A 20,403-nucleotide genomic window follows, 5' to 3' on the forward strand; every position below is an offset into this window, starting at 1 on the left:
TGTGTTAGCCAGGATGGTCTCGTCCTGACCTCGTGATCCGCCCGCTTCGGCCTCCCAGAGTGCTGGGATTACAGGCGTGAGCCACCGCGCCCAGCCTAGGACAAGTTTTTCTCTAGTGATTATGTATAGCAGCAAGAGCAGACAAAAATAATATAAATTAAAAATAAGTTAGTACAACAACCTTAAATCTGCTTCTGAAAATACTGTGCATCTTCTTTAAACAGTACACAAAAAGCTTCAGTCAGTGAAATTGCTTAATGAAATGCCAGTACCCTCCAAAGAATTTTTAAGGCCAAGAATTAAACAGGAAGAATTTCTTGTCTTAGTAAATTCCTATTCAAGGAAGGAACATTTAATAAATTGGTGGTAATATTACCATATTAAAGCAGAGAGGTAGCCTTGCTTTCCATGGAGCTCAGTTGAAGGTGTCTTATTTAGTAATACAAATGTCCCTGTGAAATGGCCATAGGAGCATCTGACAGAAATTGTTGTTCTTGCCTTATAACATCAAACTTGAAAACTTCACTACTTTTTTTTTTGGAGATGGGATGTCAGTCGGTCACCCAGGCTGGAGTGCACGGGTGTGTTTACAGCTCACTGCAGCTTCAACCTCCCTGGCTCAAGTGATCCTACCTCAGCCTTGCAAGTAACTGGGTCGATAGGTGTGCATTACCATTCCTGGCTAATTTTTGTATTTTTTGTAGAGACAGGGTCCCACCAGGTTGCCCTGACTGGTCTCGAATCCTTGCGCTCCAACAATCTACCTGCCTCGGCCTCCCACTGTGCTCGGCTATTACTTTTTTTTTTTTTTTTTTGAGATGGAGTTTCATTCTTGTTGCCCAGGCTGGAGTGCAATGGTACAGTCTCGGCTCACTGCAACCTCTTCGTCCTGGGTTCAAGTGATTCTCCTGCCTCAGCCTCCTGAGTAGCTAGGATTACAGGCACCTGCCATCACGTCCAGCTAGTTTTTCTATTTTTAGTAGAGACGGGGTTTCACCATGTTGGTCAGGCTGGTCTCAAACTCCTGACCTTAGGCGACCCACCCACCTTGGCCTCCCAAAGTGCTGGGATTATAGGCGTGAGCCGCCGCGCCTGGCATCTCGGCTACTACATTTTAAATAATAACATTATACAACAGAATTTTCCTTCCAAGAAAATTCAGATTATTATGTTTTTGTAACCTGGTCATATTGTGATTCAGAGAATGGTAATTTTCATTATTAAACAGTCACCATCTGACCAATATGTATATTCAGGTAAATCCCAAATTACAGACTGCATATGTAGCCCCAGGCTAAAAGTAACTTAGTCTGCTCAAGAGTAGTTGCCCCAACAGGATAGTTATCATACTTTTGTGATTTACAGATAGTTATACTGTTATGGGCATTGATGTGTTGAAATACAGGTTTGGCAGGGTCTGATTCATACATGTTTGAAATGAAGACTTACTGGAAAACCAGGGTCTGTGCTTATCCTATCAAGACACACATGAAACCACCCCTACAGGGCTGACAAAAACTGCATGCAGGTTCTGGACAGAAATAGAGTTATAATTAAGCATTAATGTGGCTGCACTTTGGCCTACTTCCTTGTTGCTAACAGTCACAAGGCACTAGATACTGGTATTTGCATGTCTATTGTTCCTATAGATAGGATTTCAGACTCCAGACTAAGCATTGATTTGCATCCCTGTTGTTTCTGTAGACAGGATCTCTGACATTAGAATCATAAGGCTTTTGTTTAAGGATCGCTTAAGATGTTTTCAGACCACGAATTCCAGTGAAACAGTTGATTTCAACCAGTTTGAAGACCCCCCACAGAGGAATGGGAAGAGCATGAGAATGTAGTTTCCTCATCTCCTTGTACATGATTTCACCCAGCACTCTCCCACCAATCAGTTAGCTCCATTACCTTTACAAACCCCAACCCCAAATTCCTAGGGGAGATGGATGTGAGGCTTCTTCCTGTCTCCTCCTTAGGTGGCCCTATGATTAGACCTCTTTCTCTGCTGCAACCTGGTGTCTCAGCATGTGGACTTGCTATGTGCATTGGGCAAGGAACCTACTGCAGTTACACACACTCTGTTGACTTAAAACACAACCTCCCCAGGTAACACTTTGCTGTCGCAGGTCCTTTTTTTTTTTTTTTTTGAGATAGAGTCTAGCTCTGTCACCTAGGCTGGAGTGCAGCACTGCGATCTCTGCTCACTGCAACCTCCGCCTCCTGGGTTCCAGCGATTCTCTTGCCTCAGCCTCCCGCCCGGCTAATTTTTGTATTTTTTTAGTGGAGACGGGGTTTCACCATGTTGGCCAGGCTGGTCTGGAACTCAAGAGTGATCTGCCCGCCTCGGCTTCCCAAAGTGCTGGAATTACAGGCGTGAGCCACCGCGTCCGGCCTATTCTCGCAGATCCTTTAGCTCAGACGCAGCAAACCGTAACCCTAAGCTCGATCTCTGCTGCTCTCAGGAATTCCACTTTCTCCAGCTTGGGCAACATAGCGAGACCCTGTCTCTACAGAAAAATAAATAAATAAATAAAAATAAATTAAACATTAACCGGGCTTGGTAGCTGCGCCTGTAGTCCAAGCTGCTCTGGAAGGGTGAAGGGAAGGATCGTTTGAGCCCAGGAGTTTAAGGCTGCAGTGAGCCTTGTTTGTGCCACATGCACTCCAGCCTGGAGGGCAGAGGGAGACTGTCTCTAAATAAATCAATCAATAAATAAGGCCAGGCGCGATGGTTCACGCTTGTAATCCCAGCACTTTGGGAGGCCAAGGCGGGTGGATCATTTGACATCAGGAGCTCCAGACCAGCCTGGCCAACATGGTGAAACCCCGTCTCCACTAAAAATCCAAAAAAACAAAACAAAACAAAACAAAACAAAACAAAAAAACATTAGCTAGGCATGGTGGTACATGCCTGTAATCCCAGCTACTTGGGAGGCAAAGGCAGGAGAATCGCTTGAACCCGGAAGGCAGTTGCAGTGAGCCGAGATCCCGCCACTGCACTCCAGCCTGGGCGACAGAGTGAGACTCCTTCTCTAAATAAATACATAAACAAAAATTAAGAATCCCATTTCCAGACCAGGCCCCGGAGAGTCAATAATCCGAGATGTGAAAGAGACCTTAGAATATTATTTGATCCCAGCACGGACCGCATGGGACGTGAACAGCCTCACCTTGGCAACCACGTTTGTAATTTCCGCAAATGATCTATATCTTCTTCATCCCAAAATTGTGCCTCCCCGTCACTCATTCCACCCACAGGCTCCCTTCAGCCCTGTCCCCCTTACTCTCATCCTGCACATTTCCGCTGTTTTAAATACGGCTGCACTTCAGCAGAAGCCGTTTTCTGCACACGGCGCCTGCGTATCGAGCCTCGGTGAAGAAAATCACTCCCCAGAATGAACCCGGCTTTGCGGCTGGGTCCTAAACTGCAGTCAGCTGAACCTTCTCGTGGGAATATGAGAAAGCGGAACACTCGTGGGCCCCAAATAACAATCCTCCCCACACCGAAGCCCACGAGCCCGAGGAGGAGGGGTGGAGGCGGCGCTGGCCACGGGGGCCGGCAGGGGGCGCGCTGGCCGCGGCTGGAGGGCAGCGCGAGCCTGCGGCTCGTCTAGGCCCGCGCGGTTCCTGGTGCACTCGCTGTCCACAAAGCGCCAGCTGAGGGGCCGCTGCCGGAGGAGTGCGGCGGAGCCTGCCTTGCTACCGCAGCTTGACCCGCGGCCTGCCGCCCCGCGTCTGCGCCGCGTTCCTGCGCGTCCCGAGCCCCGACGGCCGCGTGAGTCCCGTCCGTGCGGGGAAGGCAGGGCCGGGTCGGCGCCGCCTGTGGAGAGGACCCGGCGGCCGGGCCTGCGTGGGGCCGAGCGCAGCGGCAGTGGCGGCGGCGGAGACTTCCGAGGCCCGGGCCAAACATCGCAGGGCCATGGCTGAGGCGGCCCCGGCCCCGGTAAGTGAGGCCGCGCGCGTGTTGTGAGCCCCCGAGACCCAGACCCCGAGGGAGGAAGGCGGGCGGGCAGGGAGCTGGCAGGCACAGGCGCCGTTCTCGGGTCCCACGGGCCACGTCGCCCGTCGCCGGGGCTTGGCGGCTGCAGCCTCGCGTGAGGGGACTTAGCGGGTGGGTGTGAAACCGCCCACGCAGGGACACCAGGCTGGGGCGCGGGTCTGAGGGGGACTCGCAGGCAGCTGTGAGACCCGGGGCCCTGCAGTTGGGTTGAAGCCAAGGGGTTGCCCGCTGCGTGTCAGCCCCACTCCTACCCGCCAGACGCTGGCAGCGGAGTTGGGCTGGGGAGCCGTCAGCCATTCTCGCGGCCACGGGAGCGGTCGTCACCGGCAATCTGAGCGGTGGCGCGGGCGGCATTTAGTGTGCTGAGGCGCCTTCCCGCCGCGCTGCGTAGCGCCCGGCACCGGACACGGGACACGGGGGAGGCCCTCCCGAAATATCTGCCGAATGAATGGTGCGGACCCGGAGGCTGGAGTGGCCGGCCTTGCGTGCGTGGCGGTTCATTCGCGGGTGTTTGCCAAGGCCTGCGGGGGCCGGCAGCGGCCAGTTGCCAGGGCGACCGAGGCGACCGGGCCGCGCCTGCACGCAGCCCCGTAGAATGAGAAGGGGACGGTCAGGCCGCGGGGAAAGCACTGATCGCATTTGCCACCCAAGAGGCCTTTGGTCACCTCTAGGATAGCCATTGTACTGGGTCAGGAGCCACACTGGCACTTGAGGGGTGACTGGGAAAAGGAGGAAGAGCAGCGATGGGTGGGGATAGAGCAGAGGGAAGTGCTACCTCCACTCTTGGACCTGTGGGATGGTAGAGATGATCCTGTGTCTGTGCCAGCCCTGGCTAATAGAAATATAAGGGAAGCCGCATGCAAAACTCTACATCAAACTTGTCCAACCCGCAGTCCCCAGGCCGCGTGCGGACTGGGACTACTTTAAATGCGGCCCAACACAAATTCGTAAACTTTCTTAGAACATTATGAGATTTATGCACGGACCTTTTTCTTTCTTTTTTTTTTTTTAAAGCTCATCAGCTATCATCATCAGTATTTTATGTGTGACCCAAGACAGTTCTTCCAATGTGGCCCAGGGAAGCCAAAAGATGGACACCCCTGCTTAAATTCTCTAGGTGTCACATTTAAAAGCAAAAAGCCAGGCGCTGTGTTGTGTGCGCCTGTAGTCCCAGCTAGGCTGGGGGCTGAGGCGGAAGAATCACTTGAGGCCAGCGGTTCGAGGCAGTCCACACCGTGTTTCTAAAATAAAAAAATTTTTTTGGGAAGTTAAAAAATAAGGATAAATAGATGAAATTAATTTTAATGACATATTTATTTAACTCAATATATGCAAAATATTATTTCAACATGTAATCAATTTACTTTTTTATTTTTTTGAGGTGGAGTCTCACTCTGTCGCCCAGGCTGGAGTGCAGTGGCGCCATCTCAGCTCACTGCAACCTCTGCCTTTCCAGTTCAGGCGATTCTCCTGCCTTAGCCTCCCGAGTAGCTGGAACTACAGGTGTGTGCCACCATGCCCGGCTCCTTTTGTATTTTTAGTAGAGACCGGGTTTCACCGTGTTTGCCGGGATGGTCTCAATCGCCTGACCTTGTGATCCGCCCGCCTTGGCCTCCCAAAGTACTGTGATTACAGGCGTGAGCCACCGCGCCCGGCCTCATGTAATCAATTTAAAACATTAATGGCCTGGTGTGGTGGCTCAAGCCTGTTATCCCCAGCACTTTAGGAGGCTGTTGTGGGAAGATGGCTTCAGCCCAGGAGTTGAAGACCAGCCTGGGCAACACAGGGAGACCCCATCTCTATAAAACAAACAAAGTTTTTTTTTTTTTTTTTTTTTTTTTTTTTTTTTAATTAGCCAGGCGTGGTGGCATGCACCTGTACTCCCAGCTACTCAGGAGGCTTAGGTGGGAGGTGTTTGAGCCAGGGAGGTGGAGGCTGCAGTGAGCTGTGATCCTGCCACTGCCCTCCAACCTGGCAACAAAGCGAAACCCTGTCTCAAGCAAACAAACAAATATTTTTTTCATACTAAGTCTTCAAAATCTCGTGTATTTTTTTTTTTTTTTTTTTTGAGACGGAGTCTCGCTCTGTCACTCAGGCTGGAGTTCATTGGCCGGATCTCAGCTCACTGCAAGCTCCGCCTCCCGGGTTTGCGCCATTCTCCTGCCTCAGCCTCACGAGTAGCTGGGACTACAGGCGCCCGCCACCTCGCCCGGCTAGTTTTTTGCATTTTTTAGTAGAGACGGGGTTTCACTGTGTTAGCCAGGATGGTCTCGATCTCCTGACCTCGTGTTCCGCCCATCTCGGCCTCCCAAAGTGCTGGGATTACAGGCTTGAGCCACCGCGCCCGGCCAATCTCGTGTATTTTATACTCATAGCACATCTCAATTTAACTAACCACATTTCAGGTGCTCAGTGGCCACATGTGGGTAGTGGCTACTGTATTGAACAGTGCCAGTCTACCTTATGGAGAAGAATCAGGAGACAAATTGACACTAAGAAAGGAACAACCTACCCAAAAAAGTGGAAGGGATTGGCATAAGTGAAGCAAATGTGGAGAGTTAAGATTTAAATAGGATGCAACTTCTTTACTAAGTAAAGAAGAAAACTTAGATTCAGTTACTGATAAGTTTGAAGCGAGGAGTATTAAGAGAGTTGAATGAATTTAGGTCTGATTAATTTTTGTCTCAAAGTAAGAGGACATGTCATCTTCTGAGAGTAGGGGACTGCAGCAGACAAGTCTTACTACTCAGTGTCAGCATTACCTGGGAGTTTGTTAAAAATACAGAATCTCAGGCCGTGTACCATGGCTCACGCCTGTAATTCCAGCACTTTGGGAGGCTGAGGCAGGCGGATCACTTGAGCTGAGGAGTTTGAGACCAGCCTAGGCCACATGGTAACCCTGTCTCTACCAAAAATACAAAAATTAGCAGGGCATGGTGGTGTGTGCCTGTGGTTCCAGCTACACAGGAGGTTGAGGTGGGAGAATCGCTTGAGCCCATGAGATGGAGGTTGCAGTGAGCCGAGATTGTACCACTGCACTCCAGCCTGGGTGACAGTGAGACCCCACCCCAAAAAACCGAAAACAAAACCCAACAGAATCTCAGTTTTCCTCACAGACCTACTGAATCAAAATCTGTGCTTTGACAAGATCTCCAGGTGATTCTCCCCAGGCCCCCCAACCCCGCCCACACTGTCTCACTCTGTCCCAGGCTGGAGTACAGTGGCACAATCTCAGCCTACTGCAACTTCCGCCTCCCAGGTTCAAGTGATTCTCTAGCTCAGCCTCCCGAGTAGCTGGAATTACATCGCTTGCCACCACACCCAGCTAATCTTTGTGTTTTTAAGTAGAGATGGGGTTTCACCATGCTGGTCAGGCTCATCTCAAACTCCTGACCTCAGGTGATCCGCCTGCCTCGGCCTCCCAAAGTGCTGGGATTACAGGCGTGAGCCACCACGCCCAGCCAGCCCCTCCAGCTGATTCTTACTTATGTTAGTTTGAGAACAACTGAACTAAAAGCTGAAGGACTGTGCTGAGGCTTTATAGTAGCCACTTTATGGAATGGGACAAGCAGCATGGAGGGCACGAGTCAATGTTGAGGTCCCCACTAAGCTTAGAAACCATTGGTGTGTGGTGACAGCACTTTACCTGGTGGTTTCCTCTAGGCGTGCTTACTAATCTGCTTACAGGAATGGGAGAAAGAATGATTGGACTGATTCAAGGCTGGAGGTTACCTGAGCAGGTGAGGCAGAAAGACATGAGAGAAGGGGGTTTGGAAGTGACTGACATGATCAACTGGAGAAAAAAACAAAGCCAGGAATGGGCAGATAAACCAGGAGCAAATGGAAAGGTCAAAGAACTAGGTGAAATGAGAATAAGGTAATGGGCAAGCTGGAAAGATGGCTGGAAAGATGAAGAGAGTGGCTTATCAGGTTCATAGAGTTAGAAGGCTTTGTATACGTCATCCTAGTCCAACTTATTCGTTGTGGAAATTTTTTCCTTTTATACTACTCTTTGTTTCAAAGTAAATTATTTCGGAGCAGCCTTTTATTTTCTTGGAAAGATCAATAACCCAGGAGTTATAGGATACAATGAGCTATGGTCATGCCACTGTACTCCAGCCTGGGTGACCCTGTCTCTAAAAATAAAATATAATAAAATAAAATTGAGCTATAGAAGACACTCTGAGGTGGCTGGTTTGCATGCTAGCCTATTTATTTATTCACTCATTCAACAAAAAATTTTTTTTTTATTTTTGAGACTGAGTCTAATTCTGTTGTGTAGGCTGGAGTACAGTGGCACAGTCTTGGCTAACTGTAACCTCCACCTCCTGGGTTCAAGCGGTAAGTGGATAACATTTAAACTATCCATCTTAGACTTTAAAATCATATAAAATAACGTGGCCAGATGTGGTGGCTCACGCCCATAATCCCAGCACTTTGGGAGGCCTAGGAGGGTGGGTCACGGGGTCAGGAGATCAAGACCATCCTGGTGAACACAGTGAAACCCCGTCTCTGCTGAAAATACAAAAAATTAGCTGGGCCTGGTGGCACCCTCCTGTAGTTCCAGCTACTAGGGAGGCTGAGGCAGGAGAATCCCTTGAACCCGGGCAGCAGAGGTTGCAGTGAGCTGAGATGGCACCACTGCACTCCAGCCTGGGTGACAGTGTGAGACTCTGTCTCAAGAAGTAAATAAATAAGTAATAAATAAATAAATAAATAATGTGATTTCCCTTAAAGACTTTTTTTTGAGACGGAGTCTCGCTCTGTCGCCCAGACTGGTGCGATGTCACTCACTGCAAGCTCCACCTCCTGGGTTCACGCCATTCAGCTGCCTCAGCCTCCCAAGTAGCTCGGACTTCAGGCGCCTGCCACCATGCCTGGCTAATTTTTTGTAGTTTTAGTAGAGACAGGGTTTCACCATATTAGCCAGGATGGTCTCGACCTCCTGACCTTGTGATCCACCTGCCTCGGCCTCCCAAAGTGCTGGGATTACAGGCATGAGCCACTGCGCCTGGCCTAGATTTCTTTCTTTTTTGTTTTTTTTGTTTTTTTTTTTTTTGAGTTTTGCTGTTGTTGCCCAGGCTGGAATGCAGTGGTGCGATCTCAGCTCACCGAAACCTCTGCCTCCTGGGTTCAAGCGATTCTCCTGCCTCAGCCTCCCGCGTGGCTAGGATTACAGGCATGCGCCAACATGGCTGGCTAATTTTGTATTTTTAGTAGAGACAGGATTTCTCTATGTTGGTCAGGTGGGTCTCGAACTCCCGACCTTAGGTGATCGGCCTCTCAAAGTACTGGGATTACAGGTGTCAGCCACCCACCACGCCTGGCCTCTTTTTTTTTTTTTTTTTGAGAGACAGAGTCTCCCTCTGTTGCCCATGCTGTAGTGCAGTGGCATAATCTTGGCTCACTGCAACCTCCAGTTCTCAGGTTCAAGTGATTCTCCTACCTCAGCCCCCCGAGTAGCTGGTGTTACAGACGTGCACCATCACCTGGCAAATTTTTGTATTTTTAGTAGAGATGGGGTTTCACCATGTTGGCCAGGCTGGTCTCGCACTCCCAAACTCAGGTGATCTGCCCACCTCGGCCTCCCAAAGTGCTGGGATTACAGGCATGAGCCACCATGCCAGCCAGAATTTATTTTTTTGAATAGTTCAATAATTATTTATTAGTGGGTCACAAAGGCACACACCTGTAGCCCCAGCTACTTGGGAGGTTGAGACAGGAGGGTTGCTTGAGTGAGCCAGCCTGGGCAACATAATGAGACCCCAAGACCTTGTCTATAAAAAGAAACAAAAAAAATATTGATTGTAGGCCAAAGTTTGCCTGTCTGAAAGTTTCGTTATGTTGGTTTTAGTTCTGCCCTCTGGAGTAACATAGTGTAAGATGAAATAAGTCTATTCTGCCTTCTGTTTTGTAACCCTCATTATTTGAAAACAGCCCTCATGTTTTCTTCAGATTCAAGATTCTTAGCTTATTCAGCCATTACTGAATGGTGTGGTTGTAGTTTGTAAACAGGGTGATTGACAGGTCTAGAGCATAAGTCTATAATGGATTTATCAGAGGGCACTAGGTTCAGTGAGGCCTGGAAAAGATCCCTGTACACATTTGCCTTTTCCAGAGACAGAGGATGCTGCAGCAACCTAAGCTGCTGGGCCTTATATTGGAGGAAATATACCAGACTAGTTCAAGAGCCAATTTCATTAATTCACTGTTTTACCCAATCTGTCCCAGAACCACCACATCAGGTCTCTTGGCTGTTGTTGCCAGTGAGCTTCAGAAAGATGAGACAGTACTAAAATTATATTCAAATTAATCTCTGCTGGACAGTTAAGCAGTCCATATCTGATTTTAGTTTGAAGTTAGGGTTCCTTCTAACGCTCAATGTCTTGTTCCATCTTTCCACTGCATGCAGACATCTGAATGGGACTCCGAGTGCCTTACATCCCTGCAGCCCCTTCCTCTTCCTACACCCCCAGCAGCAAATGAGGCACACCTGCAGACAGCAGCTATCTCTCTGTGGACAGTGGTGGCCGCCGTGCAGGCTATAGAGAGGAAGGTGGAGGTCCACAGCCGGCGACTCCTACACCTAGAAGGTCGGACAGGGACAGCAGAGAAGAAACTAGCCAGCTGTGAAAAGACAGTTACCGAGCTTGGGAACCAGTTGGAGGGCAAGTGGGCTGTGCTGGGAACCCTGCTGCAGGAGTACGGGCTGCTGCAGAGGCGGCTGGAGAACCTGGAGAACCTGCTGCGCAACAGGAACTTCTGGATCCTGCGGCTCCCTCCAGGTATTAAGGGAGATATCCCAAAGGTAATACCTTCATTTCCAGATGTAAAGTGGTACCACTAAAACTTATACTGGTAGTAGTCTTGGTCATTCAGTTACTTAGATATTTTTATTTCCTTTTAAAGTTTCTTCAAATGTCTCAGGCTGAAAGAATCATGAAAGTGTTTTATGTTTGTCTATTTGGGAAACATTTTATATTTAATTTAGTACCCATCTAGAGTGCCAAGATTCAGATTGGAAACCTCTTTCCGGACCAAAGTTGGCTATCTGGTAGATGGATTGTTTTTCTCTTTTGGTTTATCCTACCCATTACCTATGAACCGCTTCTTTCTTCGTTAACTTATGTGCCAGATTCTTGGGGAGGAGACTACATAAATATTCACTGAAATCAGTCAATTTGAGGCTGGGCATGGTGGCTCATCCCAGCATTTTGGGAGGCTATGGTAGGCAGATACCTGAGGTCAGGAGTTCGAGACCAGCCTGGCCAATGTGAGGAAACCCTGTCTCTACTAAAAATACAAAAATTAGCCAGGTGTGGTGGTGCACGCCTGTAATCCCAGCCACTCCGGAGGCTGAGGCTGGAGAATAGCTTGAACCCGGGAGTTGGAGGTTGCAGTGAGCTGAGATCACGCCATTGCATGCCAGCCTAGGCAACAAGAGCAAAACTTACTCTCAAAAAAAAAAAAAAAAAAGCCTGGTGAAATGGCTCACGCCTGTAATACCAGCACTTTGGGAGGTTGAGGCAGGTGGATCTCCTGAGGTCAGGAGTTTGCGACCAGCCTGGCCAACGTGGTGAAACCCCGTCTCTACTTAAAATACAAAAATTGGCCAGGATGGTGGCTCACACCTTTAAACCCAGCACTTTGGGAGGCCGAGGAAGGCAGATCACGAGGTCAGGGGTTTAAGACTGGCCTGGCCAACATGGCCAATAAGGCGAAACCCCATCTCTACTAAAAATAAAAAAGTAGCTGGGCATGGTGGCGGGTGCCTGTAATCCTAGCTACTTGGGAGGCTGAGGCAGGAGAATTGCTTGAACTTGGGAGGTGGAGGTTGTAGTGAGCCTAGATCGTGGCATTGCACTCCAGTCTGGGTGACAAGAGCAAGACTCCATCTCAAAAAAAAAAAAAAAAAAAAAGTTATCTGTCTGGGCATAGTGGCAGGCACCTGTAATCCCAGTCAGGAGGCTGAAACAGGAGAATTGCCTGAACCCGGGAGGTCTGGGTGGCCCTGTCTCTAAAAATTAAAAAATAAATAAATAAATAAAAACTGACTGGACGCAGTGGCTCACACCTGTAATCCCAGCACTTTGGGAGGCCAAGGCAGGTGGATCACGAGGTCAGGAGTTCGAGATCAGCCTGGCCAACATGGTGAAACCTGTCTCTACTAAAAATACAAAAATTAGCCTGGCATGGTGGCATGCATCTGTAATCCCAGCTACTCAGGAGGCTGAGGCAGGAGAATCGCTTGAACCTGGGAGGCAGAGGTTGCAGTGAGTAAAAATCATGCTACTGCACTCCAGCCTGGGTGACAGAGCAAGACCCTGTCTCAAAAAAAAAAAAAGTAAGCTACAGGAGATAGCACTGAGGAAGCTGGTTTGCATGCAAGCCTATTTATTTACTGTTTCATTCATTCAACAAAAATTTGTGTTTTTTTGTTTGTTTGTTTTTTGAGATGGAATCTCGCTCTGTTGCCCAGTCTGGAGTGCAGTGACGTGATCATAGTTCACCACAACTTCAAACCCCTGGACTCAAGCCATCCTCATACCTCAACTGAGACTATAGGCGTGTTTCACCGCACTCAGTTAGCAAATATTTTTTGAATGCTTACTATTTGCTATCTACATCCTGAGGGCATAGCAGCAAACAATTCACTTAAGCTCCTCTGGAGCTTAGGTTTTTTTGAGGAAAGAAAAATAATATAAACCCACGTACACATTTAGATGCTTTGATAAAAATAAAACAAAGTGCCATCTGGTAATCTGTTTTCATATTTTCAATTGGGTGTCAGAGAAGCTCTCATAAAGGAGCTAATATTTAAGCTGATTCTTAAAGGTGAGGAAGGATTCAACTGTGAGAAGATCTGAGAAAGAGCTTTCTAGGCAGAAAGAATAGCTATGCAAAGTCCCTAAGGCACAAACAGATTTGGAACCCGGAGGCAAAGGAAAGATGCCAGTGAGTTGGTATGGATGAATGAGCAAGAGCGTGACTGGAGAAAGGGGCAGGGGTCAGATCATTTAGGGTGGTGTTTTTCAGCCCTGGCTGTACATAAAGAATCACCTGGGGCCAGGCGTGGTGGCTCATGCCTGTAATCCCAGTAGTTTGGGAGGCTGAGGTGGGCAGATCACGAGGTCAAGAGATTGAGACCAGCCTGGCCAAGGTGGTGAAACCTGTCTCTGCTGAAAATACAAAAGTTAGGTAGGTGTGGTGGCAGGTTTCTGTAATCCCGGCTACTCGGGAAGCCGAGGCAGGAGAATCGCTTGAACCCGGGAGACGGAGGTTGCAGTGAGCCAAGATTGTGCCACTGTACTCCAGCCTGGGCAACAGAATGAGACTCCGTCTCCAAAAAAAAAAAAAGAAGAATCACTTGGTAGGCTTTTAAAATTTTGATGAGCGTCACATCCAGATTCTGACCTAATAGGTCCAGGATGGAGCCTAAGCATGAATAATTTTTTTAAAAACCTCCATAGATGATTCTAATAAATGGCTAGGGTTGTGAACCACTGATGTGGAGGGCATTTAAGACCAAGGAAAGGAATTTGGATTTTTAACTAAGGTGTAATGAGGAGAAATTGGAGGGTTTGAAGCAGAGGAATTATATTTGGTTTTATATTTTGAAAGAATCCCTTTGGCTGCTTTGTGGAGAATGAATCATGGAGGCAAGAACTGAAGAAGGGAGGGAGGAAATACTAAGGCAGGGAGGGATGTAGGTGGCTTGGATGAGGGTAGCAGTTGCAGAGATGGGGAGAAGTGGACAGATGCAGGATGTTTGGTGGTAGAACTGACAATAAGAGTTATTGATGGGACGGCTGGGCGCGGTGGCTCAAGCCTGTAATCCCAGCACTTTGGGAGGCCGAGACGGGTGGATCCCGAGGTCAGGAGATCGAGACCATCCTGGCTAACATGGTGAAACCCCGTCTCTACTAAAAAATACAAAAATCTAGCCGGGCGAGGTGGTGGGCGCCTGTAGTCCCAGCTACTCGGGAGGCTGAGGCAGGAGAATGGCGCAAACCCGGGAGGCGGAGCTTGCAGTGAGCTGAGATCCGGCCACTGCACTCCAGCCCGGGCAACAGAGCAAGACTCCGTCTCAAAAAAAAAAAAAAGAGTTATTGATGGGAAGGCCAGGTGCAGTGGCTCACGACTGTAATCTCACCACTTTGGGAGGCCAAGGTGGGCGGATCACGAGGTCAGGAGTTTGAGACCAGCCTGGCCAACGTGGTGAAACCCCGTCTCTACTAAAAATACAAAAAAAATTAGATGGACGTGGTGGTGGGCACCTGTAATACCAGCTACTTGGGAGGCTGAGGCAGGAGAATCACTTGAACTTAGGAGGGAGAGGTTGCAGTGAGCCGAGATCGTGCCACTGTACTCCAGCCCGGGTGACAGTACGAGACTCCATCTCAAAAAAAAAAAAAAAAGGGGGTACTGATGGGAATTAGGAAATAAGGCATTAAGAACAGTAATTTTAGACCAGTCGCGGTGGCTCACGCCTATAATCCCAGCACTTTGGGAGGCCGAGGCAGGTGGATCATCTGAGGTGAGGAGTTTGAGACCAGCCTGACCAACATGGATAAATCTCTACTAAATATACAAAAAAATTAGCTGGGCGTGGTGGCACATGCCCGTAATCCCAGCTACTTGGGAGGCTGAGGCAGGAGAATTGCTTGAACCCAGGAGGTGGAGGTTGCAGTGAGCTGAGATTGTGCCACTGAACTTCAGCCTGGGCATCAAGAGCGAAACTCCATTTCAAAAAAAAAAGAACAATAATTATAAATTTACTGTGTGGTACTTTAGTTAGAATTTACTATTCTAAGTGTTCTACTTATTTTAAGGCATATGAGTCTCATAATAACCCAACTTGCCTGAGATCACATAGTTACTTAATATAAATAACAAAGTTGTGTGTTAGGTAGGTTGGCTCCAGAGCAGATGCTCTTAACCACATCAGGTTTACTGACTCAGGCTTTCGACTTGAAGAACTGGGTAGATGGTGTTGGCATTTCCTTGAGAGGAATAACTTGGGGAAGTGTGGCCTTGGAGGTGGGAGGAAATTAGGAGTTCACCTTTGACAATGTTAGGTTTGAAATGCCTGTGATACTTTCAGGAGAGACATTTAGTAGACTAAGAAAGTCCAGGACCGGCCGGGCGTGATGGCTCATGCCTGTAATCCCAGCACTTTGGGAGGCCAAGGCAGGCGGATCATGAGGTCAAGAGATCAAAACCATTTTGGCCAACATGGTGAAACCCCATCTCTACTAAAAGTACAAAAATTAGCTGGGCATGGTGGCGCTCGCCTGTAGTCACAACTACTTGGGAGGCTGAGGCAGGAGAATTGCTTGAGCCCGGGAGGCAGAGGTGGCAGTGAGCCGAGATCGTGCCACTGCACTCCAGCGAGACTCCGTCTCAAAAAAAAAAGAAAAGAGTCCAGGACCAAGCTCCTGGGGTAGGAGGAGCCAGCAGAGGAGATTAAGAAGGAAAGGCTGGGCCAGCACCATGGCTCTTGCCTGTAATCCCAGTACTTTGGGAGGCTGAGGTGGGCGGATCATGAGGTCAGGAGTTCGAGACCAGCCCAGCCAATATGGTGAAACCCTGTGTCTACTAAAAATACAAAAAAATTAGCCGGGCGTGGTGACAGGCGCCTGTAGTCCCACCTACTAGGCTGAGGCAGGAGAATTGCTTGAACCCAGGAGGTAGAGGTTGCAGTGAGCCGAGATCATGCCATTGCACTCCAGCCTGGGCGACAAAGCAAGAGTCCGTCCCTCCCAAAAAATAAAAATAAAAATAAAAAAGAAGGAAAGGCTGATGAGGTAGAGGAAAAACAAACAGAAAAGTATGTGGTGTCACAGGGCCAAGGAGAATAAAAAGCATCCCAAGTAGAGAGTTGTCATTTGTGTTACCTGTGTTACTGGGAGGTTTAGAAAGATGAGGACAGTGAGTATAATTTGTCTATATAGATGTCACTGGTGGCTTTTACAATAATTGCTTGTGTGGACTGGTGGGATAGAAGACTGAATGGAGCAGGTTTTGAAGAGTAAATGGGAAGAGAGAAAATGGAAAGATGATCAACAACTCTTTCAGATTTTTCTGTGAAGTGTGGTGGAGGATGAATGAGGAAGTACCTGGGAAGGATATTAGAGACATTTCTCATGAGAACCTTCTCCATAGTACATTTATTTGTGCATCTGGAGCTCCTCCAGAAGTTCTTGGGATAATTTAAATTTAGTGTTCATGGCCGGGCATGGTGGCTCACACCTGTAATCCCAGCACTTAGATTAGAGGAATGTGCCACCATGCCCAGCTAATTTTGTATTTTCAGTAGAGACAGGGTTTCACCATGTTGGTCAGGCTGGTCTCGAACTCCTGACCTCAGATGATCCGCCTGCCTCAGCCACCCAAAGTTCTGGGACTACAGGTATGAGCCACCAGGCCCAGCCAATGTGATACTTTGATACATTTGTATAAACTGTAATGATAAAATGAGGGTAATTAGCATATCCATCACCTGAAGCATTTATCATTTCTTTGTGTTTGGAACACCAAAAAATCCTCTCTTCTAGACCGGGCGCGGTGGCTCATGCCTGTAATCCCAGCACTTTAGGATGCCAAGGCGGGCGGATCATGAGGTCAGGAGATCGAGACCATCCTGGCTGACACGGGGGTCTCTACTAGAAATACAAAAAATTAGCTGGGTGTGGTGGTGGGCACCTGTAGTCCCAGCTACTTGGGAGGCTGAGGCAGGAGAATGGAGTGAACCTGGGAGGCGGAACTTGCAGTGAGCCGAGATTGCGCCACCACACTCTAGCCTGGGCGACAGAGCGAGACTGCATCTAAGAAAAAAAAAATCCTCTCTTTTAGCTATAAGTTATTGTTAACTATAGTAACTGTGCAGTACTATATAATGCTAGAACTTACTCCTTTAATCTAGCTGTACTTTTTTGTCTGTTAACTGACCTTTTCCTATCTCCTCCACCCACTACCCTTCCCAGCCTCTAGTAACCACCATTCTACTCTCTCCTACTGAGATCAGCTTTTGCCCCGACTGGTCTTGAACTTCTGGGCTCAAGCGGTCTGCCCACCTTGGCCTCCCAAAATGCTGGGACTGCAGGCGTGAGCCGCTGTTCCTGGCTGTGGTGTTTAACGTTCTGTGCCAGGCTTATTTCATTTAACACAATGTCTTCCAGATTCATCCATGTGGCTGCGAATGACAGGATTTCATTTTTTATTATGGCTTCACAGTATACCATTGTGTGTGTGTGTGTGTGTGTGTGTGTGTGTGTGTGTGTGTATGTATATATATATCACCTTTTTCAAGTCCATCCATTGATGGGCACTTAGGCTGATTCCATCGCCTGGCTGTTGTGAATAGTGCTGCTATAAACATCGAAGTGCAAATATCTCATCAGTTACTGATTTCCTTTCCTTTGAATATATACCCAGCAGTGGGACTGCTGGAACCTAGGGTAATTCTGTTTTTAGTTTTTTGAACCTCCATACTGTTTTACATAACGGCTGTAATAATTTACATTCCCAACAACGGTGTATCAGAATTCACCTTTCTGTGAATATTCCAGCATTCATTATTCTTTGTCTTTTAGATAATTGACCATTCTAAGTGGGGTGAGATAATACCTAATTGTGGGTTTTTTTTTTTTCTTCCAACAGAGTCTTGCTCTGTCACCCAGGCTGGGGTGCACTGGCACAATCTCAGCTCACTGTAACAGCTGCCTCCTAGGTTCAAGCATTTCTTGTGCCTGAGCCTCCCAAGTACCTGGGATTACAGGTGTGTGCCACCACGCCTGTATTTTTATTAGAGACAGGGTTTCACCATGTTGACCAGGCTGGTCTCGAACTCCTGACCTCAAGTGATTAGCCTGCCGTGGCCTCCCAAGTGCTGGGATTATAGCGTGAGCCCCTGCGCCTGGCCTCATTGTGGGTTTTTTTGGTTTGTTTTGCTTTTTTAATTTTTGTATTTTCAGTAGAGACAGTGTTTCACCATGTTGACCAGGCTGGTCTTGAACTCCTGACCTCAGGTGATCCACCTGCCTCGGCTTCCCAAAGTGCTGGGATTACAGGCGTGAGCCACTGCACCTGGCCAAGTACCTTAATTTTCCTAGAAAACTCTGATTTCTTCACAGAATAACTTTCCAGTTTTTGCCTAGGGATAAGTGCCTAGCTTTAGACCAGTCTATACTAGGAAGTGGGATTCTCTTCTGCATATGGTCGTTCCCTACATGCAGTCTTAACCACAACGAGGCAGAATTCACAGTCCTCCTCTGAATGCACTCTTCAGTTTCCCTCACTTGAATGTTTTCTCCATTCCCATTAGGACTAGCCAAAGTCACATCTCTTTTAGAGTCAGGCCGGCCCCATGTCTTGTCCATGTCATTCATTTGCAGATAGTCATATTCCCCTTCGGGGAAGAAACCATATTTTAATTATCTCAGTGCTTAGGGAAAACCTTGTATGTAGTAGATACTCAGAATGATTTCTCGTGTCAATTAAGTACACTTTGTGTTTGTATCTAACTCTGAGTAACTGTTTAGAAGTAATGTCCTCCACCCTCCTGAAGCTCATAGCTTTAGATTATCACCTTTCTTCTTGAAAACATTGTGAACTCCTAGAGATTGGTCTGTGTCTTATTTTTCCTGTATCCTTTCAGTACCCCATATAGTTTTTTGCAGTCAGGAAACACTTAGTAAATAGTAAAGATTTTTAGACTGAGGGGGCTGGAGTGGGGGCCGGCTGCTGGCTGAGATGGTGTCTGCTCCGCACCCCAAGGAAGCCTGTCAGGAGGAGGGGGGCTTTCTCCAACGCTGCCCTCTTCACCCTTGGAACTTTCCCAGGATTCCTCAGATTTCCCCAGTGCCCCTTTGGCACTGTGTCTTCTCCTCTTTGCCCTACCTCCTCCCTGTCCCACCACTATCTCCTCACCCTGTCTCTCTCTTCTCCTCTTTGCTCTGGCTCCTTGCCACCAGGATCTTTTCCCAACTTTTTTTTTCCTACTAGAGACAATGGGCTGACAACCTGACTTCCAAAAAATATTAATTGAGGAAAGGTAAAAACTAGTTTTTAGGCCAGGTGTGGTGACTCAAGCCTGTAATTCCAGGGCTTTGGGAGGCTGAGCTCAGAGGATTGCTTGAGGCCAGGTGTAGGATACCAGTCTGGGCAGTATAGCCAGACCCATCCCTACAAAAATTGTTTCTAAAGATTGAGTCGCCATAATGGCTTGTGTCTGTTGTCCCAGCTACTTGGGAAGCTGAAATGGGAGGATCTCCTGAGCCGTGATCACATCACTGCACCCCAATTTGGGTGACAGAGTGAGACCCTGTCTTAACAACAAAACAAAACAAAAAAACACAAAAACAACTAGTTACCAGATTCTGAATGCCTAATATACAAGCATACAAGCTGGCAGGATGAGTACATAAAGATGCAAAAAGTACTCAAGCACCTATTAAATGAAAAGCAAACATACCAGGAAAAACTTCAGCACCTGCTTGAAGAACCTGCTTGAATTCCACAGAGAGGAATTAGTAGAAAAGCTAAGGACTTAGAAGAAATGAAGCTTCAGGTATTAACTCAAAAAAAAAAGGGAATTGTTAAAAGCCCAAATACAACAAGAATTAGAAACTCCAGTGTTTTTGCAATTGGGATGAAGAAGTGGAAAAGTATAGAGCTGCAAGCTTTGCTATAAACATAAATTTATTCAATCAGAATGTAAACACTAGAGAGAAGAATTTGCATATAGTTTAGAAAAAAACCCTAAAATTTGAATTAGAGATTTATTTTTATTTTTATTTATTTATATTCTTTTCAAGACAGGGTCTTGCTCTTGCCCAAGCTGGAGTGCAGTGGTGCTATCTTGGCTAACTGCAGCCTTAAGGCTCAAGTGAACCTCTTGCCTCAGTCTCCCAAGTGGCTGGGACTACGGGTGTGCAATACCACAGTTGGCTAATTTTTTGGGGGGGGGGATGGAGTCTCGCTTCATCGCCCAGGCTAGAGTGCAGTGGCACGATCTCGGCTCAGCGCAAGCTCCGCCTCCCAGGTTCACGCCATTCTCCTGCCTCAGCCTCTCAAGTAGATAGGACTACAGGCGCTACTATATATATATATATTCAGAAGCTAAAGTAGCAGATTTAGGGGCTGAAAAAGAGAATTCTGGTGCTCAGTTAGAAAATGTCCTAAGAGGCCGGGCGCGGTGGCTCAAGCCTGTAATGCCAGCACTTTGGGAGGCCGAGACGGGCGGATCACGAGGTCAGGAGATCGAGATCATCCTGGCTAACACTGTGAAACCCCGTCTCTACTAAAAAAATACAAAAAACTAGCCGGGCGAGGTGGCGGCGCCTGTAGTCCCAGCTACTCGGGAGGCTGAGGCAGGAGAATGGCGTAAACCCGGGAGG

General features: G+C 47.8%; 1 protein-coding gene across 1 annotated transcript in view; it reads left to right on the plus strand.

Annotated features, from left to right (window-relative positions):
- Positions 1-3,630: 3,630 nt before the first annotated feature.
- The window catches only part of ZNF398 (zinc finger protein 398), a 39,613-nt gene continuing 22,840 nt past the window's right edge, over positions 3,631-20,403 (plus strand). The window contains exons 1-2 of the mRNA XM_023225474.1: positions 3,631-3,946; positions 10,416-10,811. Coding sequence (XP_023081242.1) covers positions 3,923-3,946; positions 10,416-10,811 — 420 coding nt within the window. The 5' untranslated portion in view covers positions 3,631-3,922. The remainder of the gene's footprint in view (positions 3,947-10,415; positions 10,812-20,403) is intronic.

The sequence above is a fragment of the Piliocolobus tephrosceles genome, chromosome 8 (assembly GCF_002776525.5).
Source record: "Piliocolobus tephrosceles isolate RC106 chromosome 8, ASM277652v3, whole genome shotgun sequence".
Taxonomy (NCBI): Eukaryota; Metazoa; Chordata; class Mammalia; order Primates; family Cercopithecidae; genus Piliocolobus; species Piliocolobus tephrosceles.